Here is a 23,663-nt window from a genome sequence, read left to right as displayed (position 1 = left end):
GCTGTTGCAGGACTCTGGCTGGATTCCCACCACCCCACAGGAGCTCACAACCCTGAACAATGCATTCACGTGGCACACGGACATATGTGCCTGTGTGCAGACAAAACACATACACAAAAATTAATAAATATTTCTTATAAGTCATCCCTTTGTGGTCATGTATTCCTTTATTTATTTTTTATCTTTATAGTCAAAATGGCAATTTTCTTTCCTTTATTTGTAACTAGTCACCATTTTAAGTGGCTATGTATTGCCAGGTTATGAAATTAATTTTGATCAGGTCAACCTCATGGAAATGTGTTCTTTTCTATAAGCCAGTATAATTTAGATACTAACTACTAACCGAATGGTGGTGACTGCCTTCTGTTTGGATGGGTGTTCTTACTAAGCCGGTCGATTCTCTGACTTGGGGAAGAAGTTAAAGATGTATTCATATTTTTGTTTGCTTTGTAACTTAAGAAATATGACTTTATAACATCTATAATAAATATTGGCGCCTCCCCATAGGAAAAAAAAACACAGGATGTACCAAAAATCGTTTAGTGCCTCGTTTTCAAATGAGAAAACTGCAGGGTAAGTGACATACAAGCCGCTGATAGGACCAAACCCCCCTGTCACTCACCTCCTTGCTTCTGTACCATGTGGCATCTCTTCAGAGAAGCTGTAGGATGCACCATACAGTATACTTGTCTTTTACTAGTCTTGGGTTGTGCTAGCTGCACAATTCGTGAATCAGACATGGTAAATAAGGATCTACTAGGGAGATCACAGGAATAAGGGATTGTGAGCAGGTGTTTAATTAAATTACATTGGACGGTGGTGGTGCACCCCTTATTCCCAGTACTGGGGAGGTAGAGGCAGGCAGATCTCTGGGAGTTTGAGGCCAGCCTGGTCTACAGAGCGAGGTCCAGGAGAGCCAGAGTTACACAGAGAAACCCTGTCTCGAAACAAACTTATATTACAAGCACTTATGTTTAAAAAAAGAAAGAAAGAAAGAAAATTCTTAACTTTATTGTTGTTGTTAGTCATATAAGGAGTCTACTTGTCATAGAGATACATAACAACTTCAGGAGCAATTGCTCAAATATTTTAATCTAAACTGTATCTGGACTGCCATTTAAGACTCTCTGGGACAGGGTGCACATACTCAGGTTGATCTTTGACCTAAACTTGCTGAGAAGGGGGGCGTGAGCTCGGAAACTTCCTGTTTGGTCATATTGGAGAGCCAGAGGATTGGAAACTTCCTGTTTGGTCGTAATGGAGAGCCAGAGGATTGGAAACTTCCTGTTTGGTCGTAATGGAGAGCCAGAGGATTGGAACACATGAGTCTGCCCCTCTCAATCTAGTCCTCGCGTTGATTAAAACTGCTGATTTGAGATTATTCATAACCAAAGGAACCAAAGTGTGGTATTGTGTTAATTGTATTTGGAGAAGACACTTTTAATGTGGGAAAGAAATACCCAGATTTCTAAATGAAAGGAAGTTCAGCGAATACATGACTTGCTGGAAGACACAGCGTAGAGCAGAAGAAGGTGAACCTGGTATCTTTCCATCTTATTTATGTTCCTGACTTCAGAGCTGCTGCTGTTATTGCTTAGCCTATTGGCCACCAAAAGTCACAGGTGTCTAAGTTTGGACAACATCTGTCTGCCACAGTGGACTGTGTCTTAATTTTTCTTTGATGATTGTGAATAGTAACAGCCAACCTTGTGCTATGAATATATGTAATTCTTCCTACTCTTGGTTTCTCCTAAGCAGGCAGAGCAGCTTTTGTGTTTTCTTTCTTTTTTCATTTGTTTAATTTTATTTTCGTCCTTTTAGTAATTCTTTCTACAAAGGGGCATTTTAAAATTTCATTTTCTGTCTGTAAAGAGTCCCAGCTTTATTGGTAGAATCTCAAGTGAATCCGCCATTCTTAGTCTTGATTGGTACTGCATTTGCCTGGAGAATAGGTACTCAGTAACATGCTTGGATTATCAAAACTTTTTAAAAATAATTTGCTTATTTTTATTTTATGTGCATTGGCATTTTGCCTCCATGCATGTCTATATGAGGGTGTCAGATCTTGGAGTTACAGACAGTTGTGAGCTGCCATGTGAGTGCTGGGAATTGAACCCTGATCCTCTGGAAGAGCAGTCAGTGCTCTTAACCCCTGTGCCATCTCTCCAGCCCTGGAATATCAAAACTTTTAAGCTAGGGAGGAAAAAAACCCCTGCAACTCACTAAGTAGCCCAGGCTGGCCTTGAACTTGTAAGAGATCCACTTACTTCTTCCTCCTGAGTAATTGAATTAAGGGTGTGCCCACCACACTCAATCTTTAACTATAAACACTTTAAAAGGAAGAAGTCTGGGCATAGTGGCACTTACCTTTAATGCCAGCACTTTGGAGGCAGGTGCATATCTGTGAGTTCATGGCCAGTGTGGTGAGTTCCTGGACAGCCAGGGCTATGTAGAGAGACCCTGTCCTAAAAAATAAATGAAGGAAGGAAGGAAGGAAGGAAGGAAGGAAGGAAGGAAGGAAGGAAGGAAGGAAGGAAGGAAGGAGTTGGATGGTCTGGGGAATCTAACTAAGGGTAGAATGCTTACCTGATATACATAAGGCCTGGAGGATTCCTGGCACCACAAAACCAAAATGTACATAGTGTATAATGACTGTATCATGCCTGTAGCCTCTTTTAATGCGTAATCGTGTGTATTTTTAGTGCAGCGTAATCTATCATTGAGAAAAAGCTATTACTTACTAGAGTGCTATGTTAATTATATACCAGATGATACATTAGTTGTGTGGTTGAACCTGTTAATGTATACTCAGTGAAGGGACTCCGAGTGGTCTGTTTCACTTTATTATATACCTGTACTCGAAGATACATAGTTACAGCTAATAGGTCATATAGCATTGAAAATATTCCGCCAAACCAAATCATACTTGGTGATTTTTTTTTACCTGTCTAGCTTCTCCATTTCCATCATCCTGCCAAGTAGAAGGTGTGCTTCAGAGCTGTGAGGGGCCTGTGTGTTTCTGTTGTTGCTTTTCTTACAGACACAGATTTTAACTGGCCTGTTTTGTTCATAGTTGTACTTAATTGTACTGCTGTCCTCAACGGTCTGACTCAAACAGTAAAATAAAAGTATGCAAATGCATGTTGAATGAGTCAAAAAATAGGGAAGGAACTTTAAGAGGTTTTTGAAAACATTGAGTGTTTGGAGAGATGGTTTACTAGGTAAGCCCACTTGCCAGACAAGCGTGAAGGGCAGTGTTTGCATTCCGATACTCACGTAAATGACAGGCAGTCATGGCAGCCTGGTAGTGATCCTAGAATTCAGGAGAGATGAGATTCCCAGGGCAAGCTGACTAGCTAGACTAGCCAAGTCAGGGAGTTCCAGGTTCCAGTGGGTGACTCTGCCTATCTATGTAAATTAGAGAGATTAATAACAAAAAGACATCTCAAATCAACCTTTGATCTCTACGTTGCGTGTGTGCCTGTACACCCATCTGCTGCCCCACATGCCCAAAACACATGAAAAATGTGCACACACATACACATATACGCATGCACTGCACAGACTTTCAAAAGTTTCTAAAAAGAAAACCAAAAGCACTGGGTTTATAAAACACAGTCAACAAAGGTTCTAGAAGCTTCCTCCGCCATTCTGAAAGAAGCCAGGTTCATTCAGAGTTTCAAGCTGTTCTTCGTCCCAACTTTGAAGTGCGTTACTAGCTTACTGGCTGATCTAATTAGACAATGAAGTAATCACCAGAGTTCAGAGCTGAGTAAGGGAGGAGATTTGTGGGGCAGCGTCAAAGGTAGCCCTTGGCGTCTGACTGAGCGTTTGAGGAAGGACATCGATTCCTGTGGGCAGATGTGCAAGCTACGGAGGATGAACAAGGATGAAGGAACAAACTTGTTTTCTCAGGGTGTGGGCTTTTCTCTTAATTTTTTTTTTTATCATGGTGCCCGCCCTTTATGCCAGCACTCAGGAGGCAGAGGTCCGGGATCTCTGTGAGTTCAAGACCAGCCTGGTCTACAGGGTGAGGTCCAGGATGACCAGGGCCATACAGAGAAACCCTGTCTCGAGAAAACAAAAACAAAACAAACAAACAAAAACATTACGTTTGTTTAATTTTTTTGTGTGTGTGTTGTTCGTTTGTTTTTTAAATTTTAGCCAGTCGTAGTGGTACACTCCTTTAATCCCAGCACTTGGGAGGCAGAGACCGGATGGTCTCTGAGTTTGAGCCCAGCCTGGTATACTACATAATAAATTCTAGGTCAGGACTATAGAGACCCTATATCCAAAATAAATAAACAAACAAACAAACAAACGAATAAATTTTTTAGTCAAGATCAGTTTTATATTTATTTTATTATTTTTTATGTTTATGGTTGGTGTTATAACTTAAAAAAAAAATGCCACGAAGGAGTTATGCCATACAGCAGGGCTCAAATAGGAGGTTTATTTGAAGAGAAGAGAGACAGGGCAGAGAAGGGGCCAGAGAGGGAGGCAGAGACCAATCCCCAGGGACTAGAGTGGCGGAAGAGAGAGATGGGAGGTGGGCAAAAACGGAATGTAGCGAATGTGCACGGGGGCTACTCTTAGCGGCTGCAGCTGAGGACGTGTCCTGTTAGGACCCTAGAGGCAGGCCAGTACAGATGCCTGAATACTAACAGATGGTGTTTTGCCTGCGTGTATGTGTGTGCAGTACATGCATGCCCGGTGCCCTTAGAAGCCAGGAGAGAGTGCCGGATCCCCTGGAACTGGAGTTACAAACAACTGTGAGCTGCCATGGGAGCTCTTGACCGCCAACTTCCAGAAAGCCAGCCAGTGCTCTAACTGCTGAGCCATCTCCCAGTCCCTTACTTTGTACTTTTGTGTGTTTGTGTCCAAGGATGAGCGTCACAATGTGTATGTGGCGGACAGAGGACAACCTTCAGGAATCTGTTCTCTCCTTCAACCTTGTGGGTTCTGAGGCTGGTGGAGTTCAAGTTGTCAGGCTTGGCGGTAAATGTTACTAGTCACTGAGCCATCAGCTCATTTGTGGGCATCTCTTTAATTTTGTTTCTTTATCCTTTATCGCTCCAAACTAAAGGATTAACTCTGGAGAACTGAAGTAACTGAAATTAGTAAAAAGGTAACACACAATTTTAGCAGAATGAGCTGACCTGTATAAATGGGCTTAATGGAAGGTAAGAAAAAGCCTCCAGAAGCCGAAGAGACGGATCTGTGATTACAAGCACCTGCTGCTCTTCCAGAGGACCCCGGTTTGATGCCTAGCACTCACGTGGTGGTTCACAGCTGTCTGTTCCGGGGGACCAGGCACCCACTTATGGCTTCTGCAGGCACCAGCCATGCATGTGGGTCCCAAATATACATGCAAGGAAAACACCTATAACTCATAAGATAAATAATTTTAAAATTGAAGAAATTATTATTATTATTATTTTATCTGAAGCTTTCCAAAGCTTTTTTTGAGGAGGTTTGGTTTTGTGGTTTTTTTTTTTTTTTGGTGTTTTGGTTTTTCAAGTCAGGGTTTCTCTGTGTAACAGCCCTGGCTGTCATTGAACTCTCTTTGAAGACCAGGCTGCCCTTGAACTCACAGCGATCCACCTGCCTCATCTTCTTGGGTGCTGGAATTACAGGCATGTGCCACCACTGCCTGGCTTAAAGACTATCTTTTTAAGTCAACTAATAATGAAAATTATCAGGGTGATTATATTCCAGCTATCACACAATGGTGGCTGATGTATTAAACAGACATTAAATTAAATAAAAAAGACATGCAATTAAATCTTCAGACTCTAATCATTTGTACTATAGAGTCCTTATTTCCAGAATTGGTCCGAATTACTACTAAATTAGGAGTACATTCTTTTCCACAGTAATGAAGAAATAATTAGGGACTTGCAATTTAAACAGCCGGACAGTGGTAGCACACACCTTTAATTCCAGCACTCGGGAAGACAGAGGTGTGTGGATCTCTGAGTTCAAAGCCAGCCTGGTCTACAAAGGTTGTAGGACAGCCAGAGCTGTTACACGGAGAAACCCTGTCTTGAAAAACAAAACAAAACAAAACAAAACAAAACAAAACAAAACAAAACAAAAAAACAGCAAACCACCTTGTTTCTAAATAAAAAACTATGACCACATTTCTTACTTATAAACTTAGAAGCAAAATTAGGATACAGTTGTTTGCTAGCAAGGAAGCCTTTTCTAAGTAATAAGTGTCGTGACTGGGTAAGGAATATACTGTCTTTCTCACACATGGCTTTTTGTTTTCTTTGGTTGGGTATGTGTGGATGATGGGTGCTAAGGATCAAATTCATGGCTTAATACAGATCAGGCATATAGTTTTCATAACTGAGTGAAATTTAGTTAGACATAAATTAAAATAATATCTAACAAAAATTGTATTAGTAATCTATTCTTTTTAGTTTTACTTTTTTAAATTAAAAATGATGATGGTGGTGGTGGTGGTGGTGTGTGTGTGAGAGAAAGAGACATGAGGTGCACTGAAACTGTGGTGTGCATGCAGAGGTCAGAGTGAACTTCCAGGGGTGTCCTCTCCTTCCACTGTGGAACCTGGGTGGTGCAGGAGAACTGGAGCTCAGGTCACCAGGCTTGCTCAGCAAGTTCTCTCTTTAACCTGCTGACCCATCTCACCCACCTTACTCATTTATTTTGAGACAGGGTTTCTTGTAGTCCAGGATAGCCTTGAATTCATTATGTAGCTGAGGTTAGTCTTGAACTCCTGGATCCTCCTGCCTCTACTCCTAAATTCGGAAATTAATGCATGCACTATCATGTTGATGAATGGTTCTGTCCCACCTGGTCCCACAGCAATTCAGCCCCAAAGAAACACACAGAGGCTTATATTAATTATGAACTGTTTGGCCTATTAGCTCAGGCTTATTACTAAGTAGCTCTTACTATTTAAATTAATCCATAATTCTTGTATATGTTTAGCCACAGGGCTTTGTACCTTTCTCAGTGAGGCATTCTCATCTTGTTTCCTCTGTGTGTGGTTGATAACTGCCTCTCTGCCTTTCCTCTTCCCAGAATTCTCTTAGTCTGGTCACCCGTCTATAGCTCCTGCCTGACTACTGGCCAATCAGCATTTTTATTAAACTAATACAAGTGACAAATCTTTAGAGTCTACAAGAACATTATCCCACAGCATTATTATGACTGGATACATCAGTTACTGATTCATGTAACAAATTACTCCAAAAAATGAAATGAAACTTGGAGTGGGTAGGTAGTTGTAAGAGTCTTGGCTGCTCTTTTCCAGAGGACTAGAATTGATTCCTAGCACCCATATTTTATTGTTCAAAACCACCTGTCGCCCAGCTGCAGAGGATCCAACAGTGTCCCTGGCCTCCACAGGCACCCACACATAGGAGCATGTAGATTTACATGTATCAAAATAAATTTTTTTTAAAAATTAAGAAAAACTAAACTTGGTGGTGTTACATGCCTGTAATTCTAACATCTCAAAAGAATAAGAGGGCAATAAACCGTTGTTGTCCTCCACTGTCTCCGAGTGGCTGGGCAGAGTTTTTGAATTAGAGCTTTGCACAGGCTGTACACAGGGTTTGGCTGCTGCCGCAGTCCTCTCTGGGGTGGTTTCACAGTGAATATTGGCGGGGATTATTTTCTTCCAGAATGTGGTAGTGATGGCCTTATGTCTCTCATGGTTTATTTCCAAGACAGAATCACATATAGCCCGGGTTATCCTCAAATTACTATGTAGCCAAGGCTGGCCTTGAGCTTCTGACCTCCTTGCCCCTGCCTCCTGAGTGTTGTGCTTACAGGTGTGCAACACTCACCTGGCTCACTATCGACCTTCTTTGTTTTCCCTTATTCACCTACCCAGTGGGGCCTACACAGCAGGGCAGTTTCCCTCATCAGGTGGAGCAAGCAAGAGAGCGGAAGAGAATGAGATTCCACAGCTGGTTGCTTCTTTGTTATTCTAATCTCAGACAGGGCATTCTATCCGTGTTCGTGTCGCCGTATTTTACACATTAAGAGCAAGTTCTAGCCCATCATGAGAGAGCAAATTACAGAAGATGTTGAAACAGTAGATGGGGTCACCAGAGCCAGGCTGAAGCAGCCTGCTGCAGGACCAATAAAAAGAAGGCAGCTCCACAGGAGTCATGGTGAAGGAATAGCTTTCCTGTGCAGAGATGGTGTTAGTGATAATGATCCCCTTCTGACTCTGTGGTCAGGAATGGAAAGACTGCTGAGGGAAGCAAAAACACTTTCCACGAAAACAAAGATGGTTTTTTGATTGAAAACTGTTGTTCACTATGTGTAGTTCGTGGCTGTTTCTGACTGTGCAAACAGCACCCCGCCCCCAAGACAGCAAAGCAGTTCTGAGATTTATAATTCAAAAACAACTGTGGGCCAGGCGTGGTGAGACACACTTGGAACCCAGCACTAGGGAGCAGTCCCAGTTTGAGGCTTCTTGGACTGTATAGTATAGCCTCAAAACTCAAAAAAACAAATCAGGTCCGGCGGTGCTGGCACACACCTTTAATCCCAGAACTCCGGAGGCAGAGGCAGGTGGATCTCTGTGAGTTCAAGGCCAGCCTGGTCTACAAGAGCTAGTTCCAGGACAGGCTCCAAAGCCACAGAGAAACAAAACAAAACAAAACAACAATAGCAACAAAATCAAGCAGAAAAGCATTTACCTATCCTCCCTGAATTTTGGGATGCCTCTGTCAGCAGGAAGAATTTATTGAGCACTTACTTTGTATTATATTAGAGGCATACAAGACAGTATTTATTTTCAATTAGTCTGGGACAAGATTTGTAACTGTTGAAATAAAAGCCTTGAAAACTATTTATTTGTTTTTAAAACGTGTATTTTCATTTTATGTATATAGGTGTTTTGCCCGCACATATGTCTACGTACTACATTGGTGCCTGGTGCTGGCGGAGGCCAGAAGTGAGCACTGGAGTTGCAGATAGGTGTGGGCTGCCATATGACTGATGCGAATTGAACCGGGCTCCCCTGCAAAAGCAGCCAGAGCTTTTAACCACGTGGGCATCTCCCCAGCTCCAGGGAATAAGCTCTTAGTGTATCATGTTCTACAATGTGAAGTCAAGAGAAGAAGGAAATTAAACAAATTCAGTGGGGTGTAGTGGCACACACTGATAATTCCAGAATAATATCCCCCACAGTTTCCTCGGGGGAATCTTCATTTCATTTCTTCAAATGCATTTATGCATTCATCTTCATTCATTATTTTCAATAGTTTTTTAGTGCCTACTATGTGCTAAGCATGTGAGGTACATTTTCTGTACCCCACTTGTTGTTGTTGTTGTTGTTGAACAGAGTTTCTCTGTGTTACAGTCCTAGTTGTCCTGGAACGAGCTCCTGTACACAAGGCTGACTTTGAACTCACAGAGATCTGCCTGCCTCTGCCTCCTGAGTGCTGTGATTAAAGACACAGCAGCACCACCACCACCCGGCTCCCCCCCCCCCTTTGAGACGTGATATCACTAAGTAGTGTTGACTGGCCTGGATTTCACTCTGTAGACCAGGCTGGTCTCAGACTCACAGGTCTACCTGCTTGTGCCTCCTGTGTGCTGGATTAAAGCCATGAACTTTTCTATGCCTTTGTGTTTGACTTTTTTTTTTTGTTTATATTACTTTCACTAAAAAAATAAAGGTCAAAATGTTGCCAGTGTGTATTGGTAGATGGTAGCATTATATATTTACATATTTTCAACGTGCATGCTTGTTTCTTTATTAAATACATTTAAGTAAGTTCAAACAGAGATAGATACAAAGTTCACACCCAGGAGCTACACCCTGAAAACCTTGGAATAGAGTATTTGTTCTCTTCTAGAGCTCTCTAGCTCATGACATGTTTTAGTATATATGGGTAGTTTATGTTATTCATTTCTACCAAAAACAAATTTTGACATTATTTGGGGTGTGTGTGTGTAATGCATGCCATGCCTTTAGAGGTCAGAGGCCAGCCTTTGGGAGTCTGTGTTCTCTGTTTATGTCGTGGGTTCTGGAGATCTGAGGTTAGGTTGTCAAACCTTGAAATCCTGATCCCTCTACCTCTACTTTCTGAGGGCTGGGATTACAGGCATGTGCCACCATGCTTCGTAAGATGCTGAGAACCAAACCCGGGGCTTCTTGGGTGCTAGAGAAACACTCTACCAAGCAAATTATATCTTAGATCTTAAAACGAAACTTAATGTTGAAAACACTTAATTCAATTGATCACCAATATTTTGTTTTACGGCAATGGTGGGAATGAGCCTAGACTTGTCCACAGTAGGTGAACACTTTACCACAAACACTACTGTCAGTCTTAGATGTTACCTTGAAAACTATTATCTGAATGAACAGTTGCTGTTAAAGGCCATTTGTAAATCAGGAAACCATTCTTTCTATGAATATTTCAAATGTGCTATTAGGTGATGGAGAGATGGTTCGGTGGTTAAAATCACTTGCTGCTCTTCTAGAGGACCTTGATTCAGTTCCTAAAACCCAAATTTGTCAGCTCGTAGCCATCTATAACTCCAGCTCCTGGGGGATCCCACACCCTTTTCTGGCTTCTGAGGTCACTGTACACCACACACACACACACACACACACACATGCCTTTAAAATGCAATTACATGGGCAGGAGAGATGGCTTAGCAGTTGAGAGCACTGGCTGCTCTCCCAGAGGTCCCAAGATCACTCCTCAGCACCCACATGGCAGCTCAAAACCATCTATAACTGCAGCCACATGGGATCTGATGCCCTCTTCTGGTGTGCAGACATACATGCAGACAAGACACCCATACATCTCTAATTCATACATAATTTTGAAATACAGTTGTATTAGAACATTAGAAGGCAGCATCCGCTGCCACTGTATGTGGATTTTTTTTTTTTTTTTTTTTTTTTTTTNTCTCTGTGGCTTTGGAGCCTGTCCTGGAACTAGCTCTGTAGACCAGGCTGGTCTCGAACTCACAGAGATCCACCTGCCTCTGCCTCCCGAGTGCTGGGATTAAAGGCGTGCGCCACCGTCGCCTGGCTGGATTTTTTTTTTATCTACAAGAATCATCTCATTATTCCCTGAAGATGATATGAAGCGAGTGTGGCAAAGGGTTTTTGTGTTGTATCAACACAGGCAGTGGGACAAGAAATGCAACTGGAAGATGCTGTTGCTAAATCTGTTTCCTGAGGCTTGGGGCGCCACAAAAGGATGATTTCTGAGGCTCTGTTTTACACACACACACACACACACACACACACACACACACACACGCGCAACAATAAAAAACCATTTGAATGTAGAGTCAGTCTACAAAGCAGGGAGAGGGAGAGCAGGGATGTTCTCAGCCGCAGTAGGGGGCTGCAATAACAAACTCTTAACTGCTACTACCAAGGGATTTCCAGGTTAAAACAACAACAACAACAACAACAACAAACTAAAACTGGACAGGTGGTGGAGGTGCATGCCTTTAATGCCAGCTCTTGGAAAGTAGAGGCAGGTGGATTTCTGTGAGTTTGAGGCTAGTCTGTGAGTTCCAGGACATCCAGGACTGTTTCACAGAGAAACCCTGTCTCAAAAACAAACAAACAACAACAACAACAACAACAAAAAAAAAACAAAAAAAAAAGAAAGAAAAAAACCCCAAAGATTGCTGTGTTAGTGTACACTGAGGCAGGAGAATCACAACTCTGAGGCTATCCTGGGTACACAACAAGTTCCGAAGAGAGACCATATTTTTAAGAGAAAAAAACTACATAGTTCTCTAAGACATTAAGATATGATTTTTTTCCCAAGTAATTCAAAGCAGCATAGATTTATCTGACTACAATACAATCCATTAAAAAAAATTCTATCTTTAGAAACTTTTGCTAAAACACTATTTTACTTTTTCAATAAAGGAAACTTTGGAGTCAGCCACATCCCTAAATGCTTGACAGGTTGCTATGGGAAACACCAGAACGTTCTCAGGTGGGCTTCAAGAAGGTCACTAAAATGAATTGCTGGGGGTAGGAGTTTATTAGAAGAGTTCTTATGCCATGGACAGACAAGCAGCAACATGGCAGGGACTGCAGATTTTGGCTTCAGCGTCGGAGACAGACTGTATGGGGAGGGGGTCTCAGAAGAGAGGAATCAAGAGCCCATGGCACAGAAGTGGGACTCTCCGCACATATGTGCACATACATGTGTGGATGTGGGAGCAGGTTCTCTCCTATCATGTGGGAATCTTCAGGTTTCTAGGGTTGGTGGCAAGTGCCTTTATCCACCCCAATGGTTTTATTTTAAGAGCACAATGACAACCCAGGGTACTGGCTGCTCTTTACAAACCGACAGCGAGGCCCTATTGCTGAAGACAGTCAGTCAGTCTGATGCCTACCTGGAGCCGTCACCCCTACTGGCTAGTGTCCAGGCACTGGAAGATACTCAGCAAGCTACTCCTGAAGGAGAAAGGTAAACACTAGCCGAGCTACAAGCCCTCCCATCCTCTATGGTGACCTGCCTGAATGGGCTGGTGTAATAGTGGCACAAGCTTGTGGGAGTAACATCTGATTGGATTTAAGACACTCTGCATGAGATAAACCCATTCCCAACGCTGCCATTATCCTGGTTCCTGATGAACCTAGGGAAATCTGTGTAATTCTTAACACGTTCTCTAAGAATCAACGTGTATACTGGCTTCCCCCACCCCTTTTGTTTTTTGAAAGGAGCTTGTCATGTAGCTCAGGCTCGTCTTGAACTGGCAATCATGTCTCAGGCTCCTGAGTGCTGGGCTTATAACTAGTGTCACCACCACACCCCATCTCACAATTAGGTTGCTACACGGGATATGAACGTATGTACGTATATGTCCCCTTCTCTTGCGTGTTTTCGGGATTGGAATTGCTAGGCCACACAGCAACTCTTCCGAACACCCAGGTGCTTAGCGTCTGACCAGGAGCATAGGATCTTCCAGTTCTCAGCAAGCTACACCCTTCTCAAGCTTCTCAGGTACTGCAAACTGTGGGCTCTCCAGTGCCAGAGGCGGGTGGGCTTCGGTTAGTGTGTTCTCTAAGTCTGTGCTCCGTTTCCAGACAGAAGGCACAGCTCTTATTTGCACCTGGCAGTAGACCTATGTAAGAATGCCTGCTTGGCAAAGAAAAGGAAACAGAGGGAATCTAAATGCTCAATCACTGTTCAGATTTGACCACTAATCACCAGGACCTGTCCTTTTCTCCCGTGAAGTGAAAAAGCTCAAGTGTTCTTTTAGGGCATATGAGGAGGATTGGGAGTTCGAGGGTAGCCTGGTGTACAGAAGGACGTCCTGTTTTTAAAAAAAGGAGGGGGAAGGGGAGAGGCAAAGTCAGGAAGGAACCTCTGGTAGTTTTAAAGTTGTTTTAACCAAGTGTCTACATAGTATTTGGGGGCTCTGTCTAGTTCCATTTGTTTTCTAGAAACTTGAAAAACAGAGTCCTATCTTAGACTCTTCTCATGAAGCTAACGTGTAAGTCTAAAGAAGTCTTACCAGACACAGTAAATGGGACACAGTGAGATCTGCCTTCTCCTTTGTGTGAAAGAAGCCACTCAGACTTCCTAGAGGTCACATTTGGAGGTGGTGTGTAACAGCTGGGTGGCGATGGTGCACTCGGGGAGGCAAAGGCAGAAGAATCTCTGTGAGTTCAAGGTTAGCCTGGTCTATGTAGCGACTTCCAGGACAGCTAGGGCTACACAGAGAAACCCTGTCTCAAACAAAACAAATAAAAACAAAACAAAACAATCGGAGGTGGTATGTAAACCAAACACAGATACACTTATGTTTGTATCAGAATAAAAGGGCAAACACAACATTTCACATAAATACTTTAATCATCTTTTTTTTTTAAATATTTATTTTTTATGTATACAATATTCTGTCTGTGTGTATGCCTGCAGGCCAGAAGAGGGCACCAAACATCATTACAGATGGTTGTAAGCCACCATATGGTTGCCGGGAATTGAACTCAGGACCTTTGGAAGAGCAGGCAATGCTCTTAACCTCTGAGCCATCTCTCCAGCCCCCTACTTTAATCATCTTATTACACGGTTTACTTACATCCACATACACTACTGAATGTGTATAATCATACACAACTATTCACAGGCACAGCATCACAGATTAAAACTTGAAACAGTTACACAAATCAACACATCACACACAGGTAGGTCACTTCCTTGCTAGAGAACCCTGTACAAGTGAATCTGTTCCAGAGCTTCTCTGTCCGTCTCCGACTGCTGGCACACATCCAGGTTCAGAGGTATCTCTTCCACCCAGCAGGACAGCTGCAGATCAGTCTAGGAGGAAACAAGCACACAACGTGAAACTTCCAAATATCCCCCTAAGTAAGCACTCAACAGATTTTTTTTTTAAAAGAAAGCACAGTGCTCCTCTTTTTTTTTTTAATATTTATTTATTATGTATACAATATTCTGTCTGTCTGTATGCTTGCAGGCCAGAAGAGGGCGCCAGACCCCATTACAGGTGGTTGTGGGCCACCATGTGGTTGCTGGGAATTGAACTCAGGACCTTTGGAAGAGCAGGCAATGCTCTTAACCACTGAGCCATCTCTCCAGCCCGCAACAGATTTATTTATTTATTTTTTTAGTTTTTTCGAGACAGGGTTTCTAACAGATTTTTTAAATTAATGTATTTATTGAATATATATCCCACACAACACACATACACACACATTTATTTTGTATTGTACTGCAACATGATGTGGTCATCTATAAAATTCCCACTGTTATAAAAACAAAAACTTAAAACTCATGATGCTTTAATTAAGTTTACAACTTTGTGCTGGACCACATTCATAGCTATCCCGGGTCACATGACATCACAGCCACGGGTTGTATACCCCTGTGTGAGGAGCTTCACATGGACTATAGTTCTCCACCACAACAGGAGAAAATCAAGCCACGAGATGCTCTCATATTTACTTTAAAGATCTATAATCCTAGCACTTGGGAGATGGAGGCAGAAGGATCCTAAGTCTAAAGGCATCTAATGGTAAGGAGTTTGAATTCAGCCTAAAATTAGAATTAAAAAAATTCATCTTCAAAAGCAATTGGATAGAGCCTGTCAAAAGGATATGGAAACCGAAGAAATCCTATCCTGTTGGCTGGAGAAGACCTTGGGGCTTGGGCACAGGGGATTGACCCCGGCTGCCAGGACTGAACAGCAAGAGTTGCTGCCTGCTGAGCAACTGCACTGGCCTCAAAGTCTTTTTTTTTTTTTTTTGTTTTTTGTTTTTTGAGACAGGATTTCTCTGTAGCTTTGTAGACTAGACTGGTCCCTAACTCATAGAGATCCACCTGTCTCTGCCTCCTGAGTGCTGGGATTAAGTGCCTGGCAACTTGTCATTCTTTAAAGCTAGTTCCAGGACAGGAACCAAAAACTACGGAGAAACCCTGTCTCGAAAAATCCAAAAAAAAAAAAAAGAAAAGAAAAGAAAAAAAAAAGTATTTATTTATTCTGTGTACAGTATTCTACCTCTATATATCCCTGAAGGCCAGAAGAGGGCACCAGACCTCATTACAGATGGTTGTGAGCCACCATGTTGTTGCTGGGAATTGAATTCAGGACCTCTGGAAGAGCAGCCATTGCTCTAAACTGCTGAGCCATCACTCCAGCCCCAACTTTTCATTTCCTGAGACAGGCTGGCCTCCAGCCAACTCTCAATCTTCATGCTCAGCCTTCTACATACTGGGATTATAGACTTGCACCAACATGTCTAACTTTTAAAAGTTTTTAACAATTCATTGTATTTATTATTTGTATATATACATGCCATGCCTCCAGACCTCATTTTTTTTTTTCTTTTTGAGATCAGATTTTTTGATATAGGCCTGGATGGCCTATATCATGAACCTCCTTGTTGCTGCCTTGCCTCTGGATTGCCAAAACTACAGGTGTCAATGGCTGTTTGGACAGATTTATGTACATAGTATTAAATTGTTATTTTGGGGATTGGGGAAATGTCTTGGCAGTTAAGATTACTTGGTGCTTTTGCAGAGGACCTAGGTTTTGTTCCCAGCACTCACATGGTGGCTCAACCATTCCTAAGTCCAGTTCCAAGGAATTTGATGCTCTCTTCTGACCAATGTGAGCACCAAGCACACATGTGGTGCACATACATACACGCAGGCAAAGCAGTTACAATCATCAATAAATCTTTAAAAAGTTGCTGTTTTGGTAAGTGAAAAAACCCCACTAAACTGGAGCAGGCATATGTATGTATGTATGTATGTATGTATTTGGAAACAGGGTCTTACTACGCATCTCTGGCTGGGCTGGAACTTGCTATGTATACCAGGTTGACCTAAACTCAGACTTTTTCCTGCCTCTGCCTCCCACGTGCTGAGATTAAAGGCATGTGCCACTATACCTGATCAACAATATATTTTAAAAGGGATGTTTCTATGAGAACGGAAACCTTTCGTAGATAGATGACATTACTGATGGGCAGAGTTCTCACGGAAGAAATGAAGGTGATAATTCGGGATTAATATCTTTCTTTACACATTTCTTGATTACTTCCTGTAGTATAAGAAGCAAAATTAGGGCATGAGAGATGGTGCAAGAATGCTTGCCGCACAACCACGAGGCCCAGAGTCCAGACCCCAGGTATTCTAGATTAACCTCCATCACCACGCTCAAGTGGACCAGCCTGGGTTACAGACTTCAAAAGAAAAAGAAGATTTCAAATGGATTTGGGAAATCAAACTGGACAAAAAGTACAGTCTTCCCCATCACTTGAAGTCCTCGGACAACTTCGACCCACTGCAGCCCCTTTATTTTGTATGGCAGAGTCTTGACATGGAGCCTGGCTGGACAAAAATTCATTCATCAACCATCTCTTCTGTTCTAAAAGACACGATTATGATTTGGGTATTCATTTTTCCAGTTTAGTTTTTGACAAGGGGGTTCTGTTGACCAGGTTGGTCTCAAACCAGAGGGTTCAAGTGGTCTCCTTGTCTCAGGCTCCCATGGGGTTGGGGTTACCCTTCCCCCTTAGCTGATGTGGGGGGTCTTACCCACATTCACTAGTGTTTATTAACCTACAACTATGACCACACTGCTATTAAAAACTGTACAAAAACAAAGGACTCTATACCCAGATATGAATGATATTTCAGTGCTTTTGAGGGCAGAAAAATAAACCACAAAGCAGAAGTTTTGCAGCACTATCTTGCTAAGTCTAGAATGTTATAATAGTTATCAGAAAAAAAGCCAAGTTTAGATAAGAAAAATGGTGAAGGGCCGGTGATACAGACCAGTAGTTCATCACTTGCCTAGTATGCATGGCTTAGGGATTTTCTTGTTTGTTTGTATTTTTTGAGACAGGATTCTCTGCGTAGTTCTGGCGGTCTTAGAACTTTTTCTTTCTTTCTTCCTTTGGTTTTCAAAACAAGGTTTCTCTGTAGCTTTGCAGCCTGTCCTGGCACTCGCTCTGTAGACTAGGCAGGCCTTAAACTCACAGAGATCTGCCTGTCTCTGCCTCCCGATTAAAGGTGTGTGCTACCATCTCCCGGTGTTAGAACTCTTTCTATAGACCATACTGGGCTCGAACTCAGAGACCCACCTGCCCAGCTCAGGAGTCTTAGTTTTAATTCCCATCACCAAACAATTAACAGAAGGAAAAGTGGTTACATACCTTCTTAAGACCTAAGAGAGACTCTTGGAGACTTGGTACTGTCACTAATAGCGAGCCTTGTTTTCTGACATTATGTATGATGTAGTCCCAGGCACTAGAAGACATAAAAAACCGATACAATAAAATGACAGTAAGATAATATTACATATTAATCAGAACGGAGATGTCTCCTCTTTTTCCTCTCATGCTGGGGAGAGAAACAGCTTCAAGCATGCTAAGCCACTGACTCTGCCTCATTCAAGTTTGGTCGTTCACACCTGGAATCCTAGCACGGAGGAAACCGAGGCAACAGGATCCTCTGGGACTGGAGGCCAGTCTGGAGACCATAGTGAGCTTCTGGGCACCAGCCTCAGCTACGGAATTAAACACAATCTCAACAAAACAGAAAAACAACAACAACAACAAAACCACCACCACCGCCAACAACAATAAAAGAAGCATAATCCTGGATGTATTCTTTACCATAAAATCCAGCACACTTTGCTGTATTTACAAAAAGATCTGTACATGAATATTTACTGTAGTTTTATTCATAAATGTCCAAACTTGGGAGCAATCATGTCCTTCAGGAGAATGGATAAACTGTGATAGCAAGACAACTACGTATTGTTCAGCACTAGAAGGCAATGCGTGCTCAAGTCCCGAGGACACCGAGCAACCTCAGATGCCTATTGCTAGAGAAGACGCTAACCTGGAAGGGCTCTGCATTGTTGGAGTCTAATCACCTTATGCCAGAAACGAGAAGCCCAGCGATGCCAAGGGTGAGGCCAGGGTGCAGGACCAAGGGCTGAGCAGGGGATTCTTGGGGCAGTGAAACTACAGTCTATGTCTTAAGACATTTACACACATACGTGGGCTGCACAACAAGAGTGAATGTTACTGTGGACGGTGACTTCCGGTGACTATGGCGGACCAAAGAGCCATGATTCGTACACTGTCCTGATAGGAAGGATGACAGTGGCACTGACCCTGTGGGTGCGGGGGTAGAGCCTACAGGAGATCTTTATTTTCTTTACAGTTTTGCTGAGACTCAAAACTTCACTAAGAAAAGCAAAGCAAAAACTTGACATGTTAGCTTTTACTTGATACTGGATTTTTTTTTTTTCTGAGTAAAGATGACAAAAGAAAATGCAGACAGGATCTAGAAATCTAGATGGGCAAAATGTTTACCCACAGGAAACAGAACTAGAGCAACACAGTAGAAATTGACAAATTTTCCAGTTCCTGAGGGGTGTTGGCAAAGGTATGAGGTTAGAGTTCTGAGATTAACGAGATGGGGATGTGGGCTACTGGAAAGTTTCCGCATAAGGAGAAACCAAGTTTCAGAGCCACACAAGTCAAGTGGGACCAGCACCCAAGTTCTGTAGTTTCTCTGTGAAACACATGAGACTCAGTGCTTCAGACGGAAGCCAGGGCGGGGATTGTTGGGCGTGGGGAGATGAAGCCAGGGCGGGGATTGTTGGGCGTGGGGAGATGAAGAAGCCCCGGGAAAACAAAGGGCACAGAAACCAGGGACCAAAACCAACTGCGGACCCGTGGGTGTGTAGATCAGATCTTTAAAAACTCACACCAAGAGTGGAATCAGACCTCACCTGGCTATCTGTGGTACTCTGGGATGGAATTCCAATTACCACGTGGCACCGGCAAAGGTTGGGTGGGACCAGCCAGTTTTAAACATACAAACTTTCTATTGTAATGTGGTTCCTAAAAATGCTATATTTTACAAGCCGATTTACTACAAGACTAAAGAACTGTATTAGCACGATCTTTTCGTTTTTCTGAAACAGGTCTCAGAGCTCAGGACGCCCTGAACTAGCTCTTCAGTTCTGCCACGGGCTCATGCACAAGTGCTGCATCCTCAGACGGCGCGGGTCCCGGAACCCGGCCTAGGGGCAATGAGAGAATGAAGAGGGGAGACAGACAGACACACGCACGGAAGAACTGCAGTTGGGTGGGCTGTGCTCTTGCATGGAGAAACTCAGTGTGTTTATTTTATGCAGCCGAACAGGATATCGCATGTAGCTGAGCAAGAAGATGGGGCTCATGGTGGACAGCTGACAAGGAAGCAGGCTCAGCTAACCTCACCAGGAGCAGTCTCTAAGGGGGCACTCCGCCTGCTGGGAACATCCAGGAGGAGATATGGCAGTCCTTTCCTATACATTGTTAACACCTGAGGAAGAAGGCTTTGCACACACAAATAGATAAATACATGTAAACTCCAAAAAGAAATTAAATACATTTCACAAAATTGTTTTTTTCAAAACTTTTCATTTTGTGTTTAGTTATTAAACACAAAATAAATTCCTTATTAAAATAAGTCAATAGGTATAAAACTGTCAAAGAATAAATAAAAATCATTAAAAAAACAAGTTGAGTTGGAGAGGCAGCTCAGTGGTTCAAGTCCCAGCAAACACATGGTGGCTCACAACCATCTATAATGGGATCTGATGTCCTCTTCTAGCAAAAGCACTCATATATTAAAAAATAATAAAGGGCTGAAGAGATGGCTCAGAGGTTAAGAGCACTAGCTGCTCTTCCAGAGGTCCTGAGTTCAGTTCTTAGCAACCACACAACCATGTGTAATGGGATCTGGCCCTGTCTCCTGGAAGGTGTATATATAATAAATAAATAAATTTATTAAAAAAATAATAAAAATAAACTAAAAAAAAGGATGAGTGTGTTATTTTAAAGTCAGCATGAAAACATTTCTACCTTAATAGCCAGTCTCTTTTCACACCTTGCTGGATATATTTAATAACAGATTTCTTGCTGAAGTAAATAACATACCTGGCCTGTTCAGCCTCAGTAAGAAAATATTCGAAGACGTTATTCATTACAATGACGTCAGCACTCTGCAGCAGTGGACCTTGGGTACAGACGTCTGCGTGGAGCACCTAGGGAGGACGAGCACATGTAAGACTACGAGGACAATGCGCCTCACAGCTACCTAAACGCCGACTGGCTCGGGATTATGCCAGGCCACACAGAGCTCTCAGGATCTCGTAAACCCAGAAACTTGTAAAAAACACTTGCTACGGAATTATTTGTTTCGTTATAATTGTGTCCCCTGATTCATAATTATTTTCTTTTTAACTGAATTCAGAGACTTTATTTTTCCATGATAATTACACTGTTAGGTTTAAGAGACAAAAGATCTGGGTGAAGGAGTAAATTACGGGTCTGCCCAACCAGACTTGTACTCTCAGGTAGGCAGTTTTTCATAGTGGTCATACATCAGTCCTTATTACACAATATGCAAAGTTAAAGGCAGATAGGAAAACGAAAACCCTCAAGGGGCTGGAATGATGGCTCACTGGTTCAGAGCATTTACTGCTCTTTACAGGGGACTGGGGTTTGATTCCCAACACCCACTGTGGCTAACAGCTGTCTGTAACTCCATAGTTCCAAGGGATCCAGTCCTCAGTGGGTACCAGGCACACATGTGGTACACAGACATACATGGCAGGCAAAAACACAACACATACAATTAAAAGAAAATCTTAAAAACAAAAAAAACCCCAAACCCTCAAAACCGTTAGCTTATAAACTGTCAAATACTAATATGCCCTATGCTAACCTGATTCTAAAATTCCTTGAATGTATAGTCTACCAGGATAAAGAAGCAAAACAATTTATTTAAACAGTATATAGGGCTGAAGAGTTGGTTCAGTGGTGAAGAGCACTTGTTGCTCTTCCAGAGGACCTAGGTTTGGTTATCAGCACCCACACGGCAGCTCACAACCTTCTGTAACTCCGCTCTCAGGGGAACCAATGCTTTCTTCTGATCTTGTGGTCAGACACCCCATATGGTGCACAGACATAAATACAGGTAAAACATTCATACACAAAAAAATAACAAAATAAATAAATCTTTAAAAAATCCTATATAACTCAATAATTAAGGCTTCGCAGACAATAGGCATGGTAACAAGAAGATACACTTATCAGCTCAGGAGCAAAGCAAATGGATTTTACTGTAAAAGGAAAAGAAAGTCTTTACCTCATGTTATTTTCAAATAAATACTCAAGCCTTACAAATATGATATGCAAGGTGGTGGGGTCTGATTTTAAAAAAAAACATTCTTTCTTTTAAATAATAAACATTCTGAAAAAGTTTTAATTCATTTGCCCTAGAACTTTTAAGCACAGCTTTAACACAGTCTTCAATAAAAAGAAAGACAGCTGGGCCCGCGAGACAGCTCAGAGGGCAAGGCTCTTGTCACCAACAACCCTGTTAATAATTTCAGATGTTATAAACATGTAGCGTAGCTACGCAACAGATATGCAAACTAATCAGTTGATTTATCTTCATCCTCTCTTATCCTTAGTTCCTCCTTTCTCTTTCCCACCCATCTTTACTTTTTATTTTTCTTTCTCCATTCCTGTACTACACAAACTAGGGAAAGAAGAACCAGAAGGACCAATTAATCATGGCATACAACACAGGAGCTCTCAGGGTGCCAGGAAAGCCCTAAGGGATGCTTAGGGGCAGACTCTGAACTGCTGGCAGCACAAACACCACAAAACAACCAAACTCAACCAGTATTTAGTGGCCAGCTCTTAGATGTGAGCTATCGTGCAGGGAGACAAACCAGGTTAAAGAGACGACAGCATCTGGACCTGCACTAATGGGATGAAGAAACCCAACTGATGGAACTCCCCGTGTGGTCACAGGAGCCGAGTGCGATGACAGCAAAGAGTGAAGGTTTAGTGCCGGCCTGGAGGGAAGGCACAGGAGAAAGCAAAACAACAGACCCCGTAGTCAAGAGAGCGGGTCAAACTCAGACATGTATCATCAACACTCTATCATAATGACAGCACGGAACTACTATTTTCTTTTTAATAGAAAAAGGTTATAAACCAAGAAAGATGAGGGAAATAAGAACGGAAACAGCAAACACAAAAATTTCGAAATTTAGATGGGCAGTTAGTTGAGGAAATAAAACAATTACCTTTTATAAAAAAGGGGAAGCCTTGATCTTAATCTTTTTAAAAACTTTACTGATTGTTCTTTATGTATGTGTGTGTGTGCGCGTGTGAGCTTCCTTATTTGTATGCACACCTCTTTATTTGTGCACGTTGGATCACATGCAGCTGATGTCACAAGCAATTGTGAACACTGGATGTAGTAGGCTACGGGAACCCAAGTGCTCTAAACCACTGAGCCATCTCTCCAGTCTGTAGATCTATATCGCCGTAGATCTATATCGCCGTTGAGTGTTTCAATGTTAAGGACAGTTACGTAATATCAGAGATTGTTAATATTCTCCATATTGCCATGAGAAGTAAAGCACCTTATGAAAATTTCAAAGATTACTGTATGAAACAGATCCCTTCAGCCAGGTAGTGGTGGTGCACACTTTTAATCCTAGCACTCGGGAGGCAGAGGCAGGTGGATCTCTGTGAGTTTGAGGCCAGCCTGGTCTAGAGAGTGGGTTCCAGGACAGGTTCCAAAGCTACACAGAGAAACCCTGTCTCAAAAAAACAAAACAAAACAAAATAAATAGACCCCTTCCAAAAATCAACCCCCCCCAAATCTTTTGTCTTGTGATTTTTGTTCTTAGAGGAAACCTGTACTAGCCTAACATAGACATCCTTCCCTCCTTCCCTAATAACCACTACCCCGTGACATTTACATAATAATTATGAACAGTGCATGCCCTTTTATTTCAGTTTATAAAGTACACCGGCAGCCAAGCTCTGGAGAATTACAGTCCTGCTATCCCAACTGCGATATGGAGAAAGAAGAGGAAAAAGCTCTCTAATAACAAACACACCAGGCCACCTCAGTCAGTGTCTACACACAGCAGCAACAGGTAAGAACACAGTAGCGATTAGGTAAGGTACCTTTATTCTGTCGCCGAACTCGTATTTTTTGATGATCATTTCCTGCAATTGGCAAAATTCTCCATTGAGCTCCACTCCATACAGCTGCGCTGCTGAGCTGTAGAGGTAGCCCTGAGACAGGAAGACATGGCAGGCTGTAAAGCAG

General features: G+C 42.4%; 1 protein-coding gene across 1 annotated transcript in view; it reads right to left on the bottom strand.

Moving 5' to 3' along the window:
• Nucleotides 1-13,842: 13,842 nt before the first annotated feature.
• The window catches only part of LOC126499592 (uncharacterized), a 28,975-nt gene continuing 19,154 nt past the window's right edge, over nt 13,843-23,663 (bottom strand). The window contains exons 5-8 of the mRNA XM_050138880.1: nt 23,519-23,629; nt 20,459-20,565; nt 17,672-17,765; nt 13,843-14,309 (exon numbers count right to left, since the gene is read on the bottom strand). Of these exons, the coding sequence (XP_049994837.1) occupies nt 14,193-14,309; nt 17,672-17,765; nt 20,459-20,565; nt 23,519-23,629 (429 nt within the window). The 3' untranslated portion in view covers nt 13,843-14,192. The remainder of the gene's footprint in view (nt 14,310-17,671; nt 17,766-20,458; nt 20,566-23,518; nt 23,630-23,663) is intronic.

This window comes from Alexandromys fortis, unplaced genomic scaffold (genome assembly GCF_014885135.2).
Source record: "Alexandromys fortis isolate MF-2015 unplaced genomic scaffold, M_Fortis_MF-2015_v1.1 scaffold_35, whole genome shotgun sequence".
Lineage (NCBI taxonomy): Eukaryota > Metazoa > Chordata > Mammalia > Rodentia > Cricetidae > Alexandromys > Alexandromys fortis.
The sequence above is the reverse complement of the archived record's forward strand: the minus strand, read 5'-3'. Positions and strand labels throughout refer to the sequence as shown.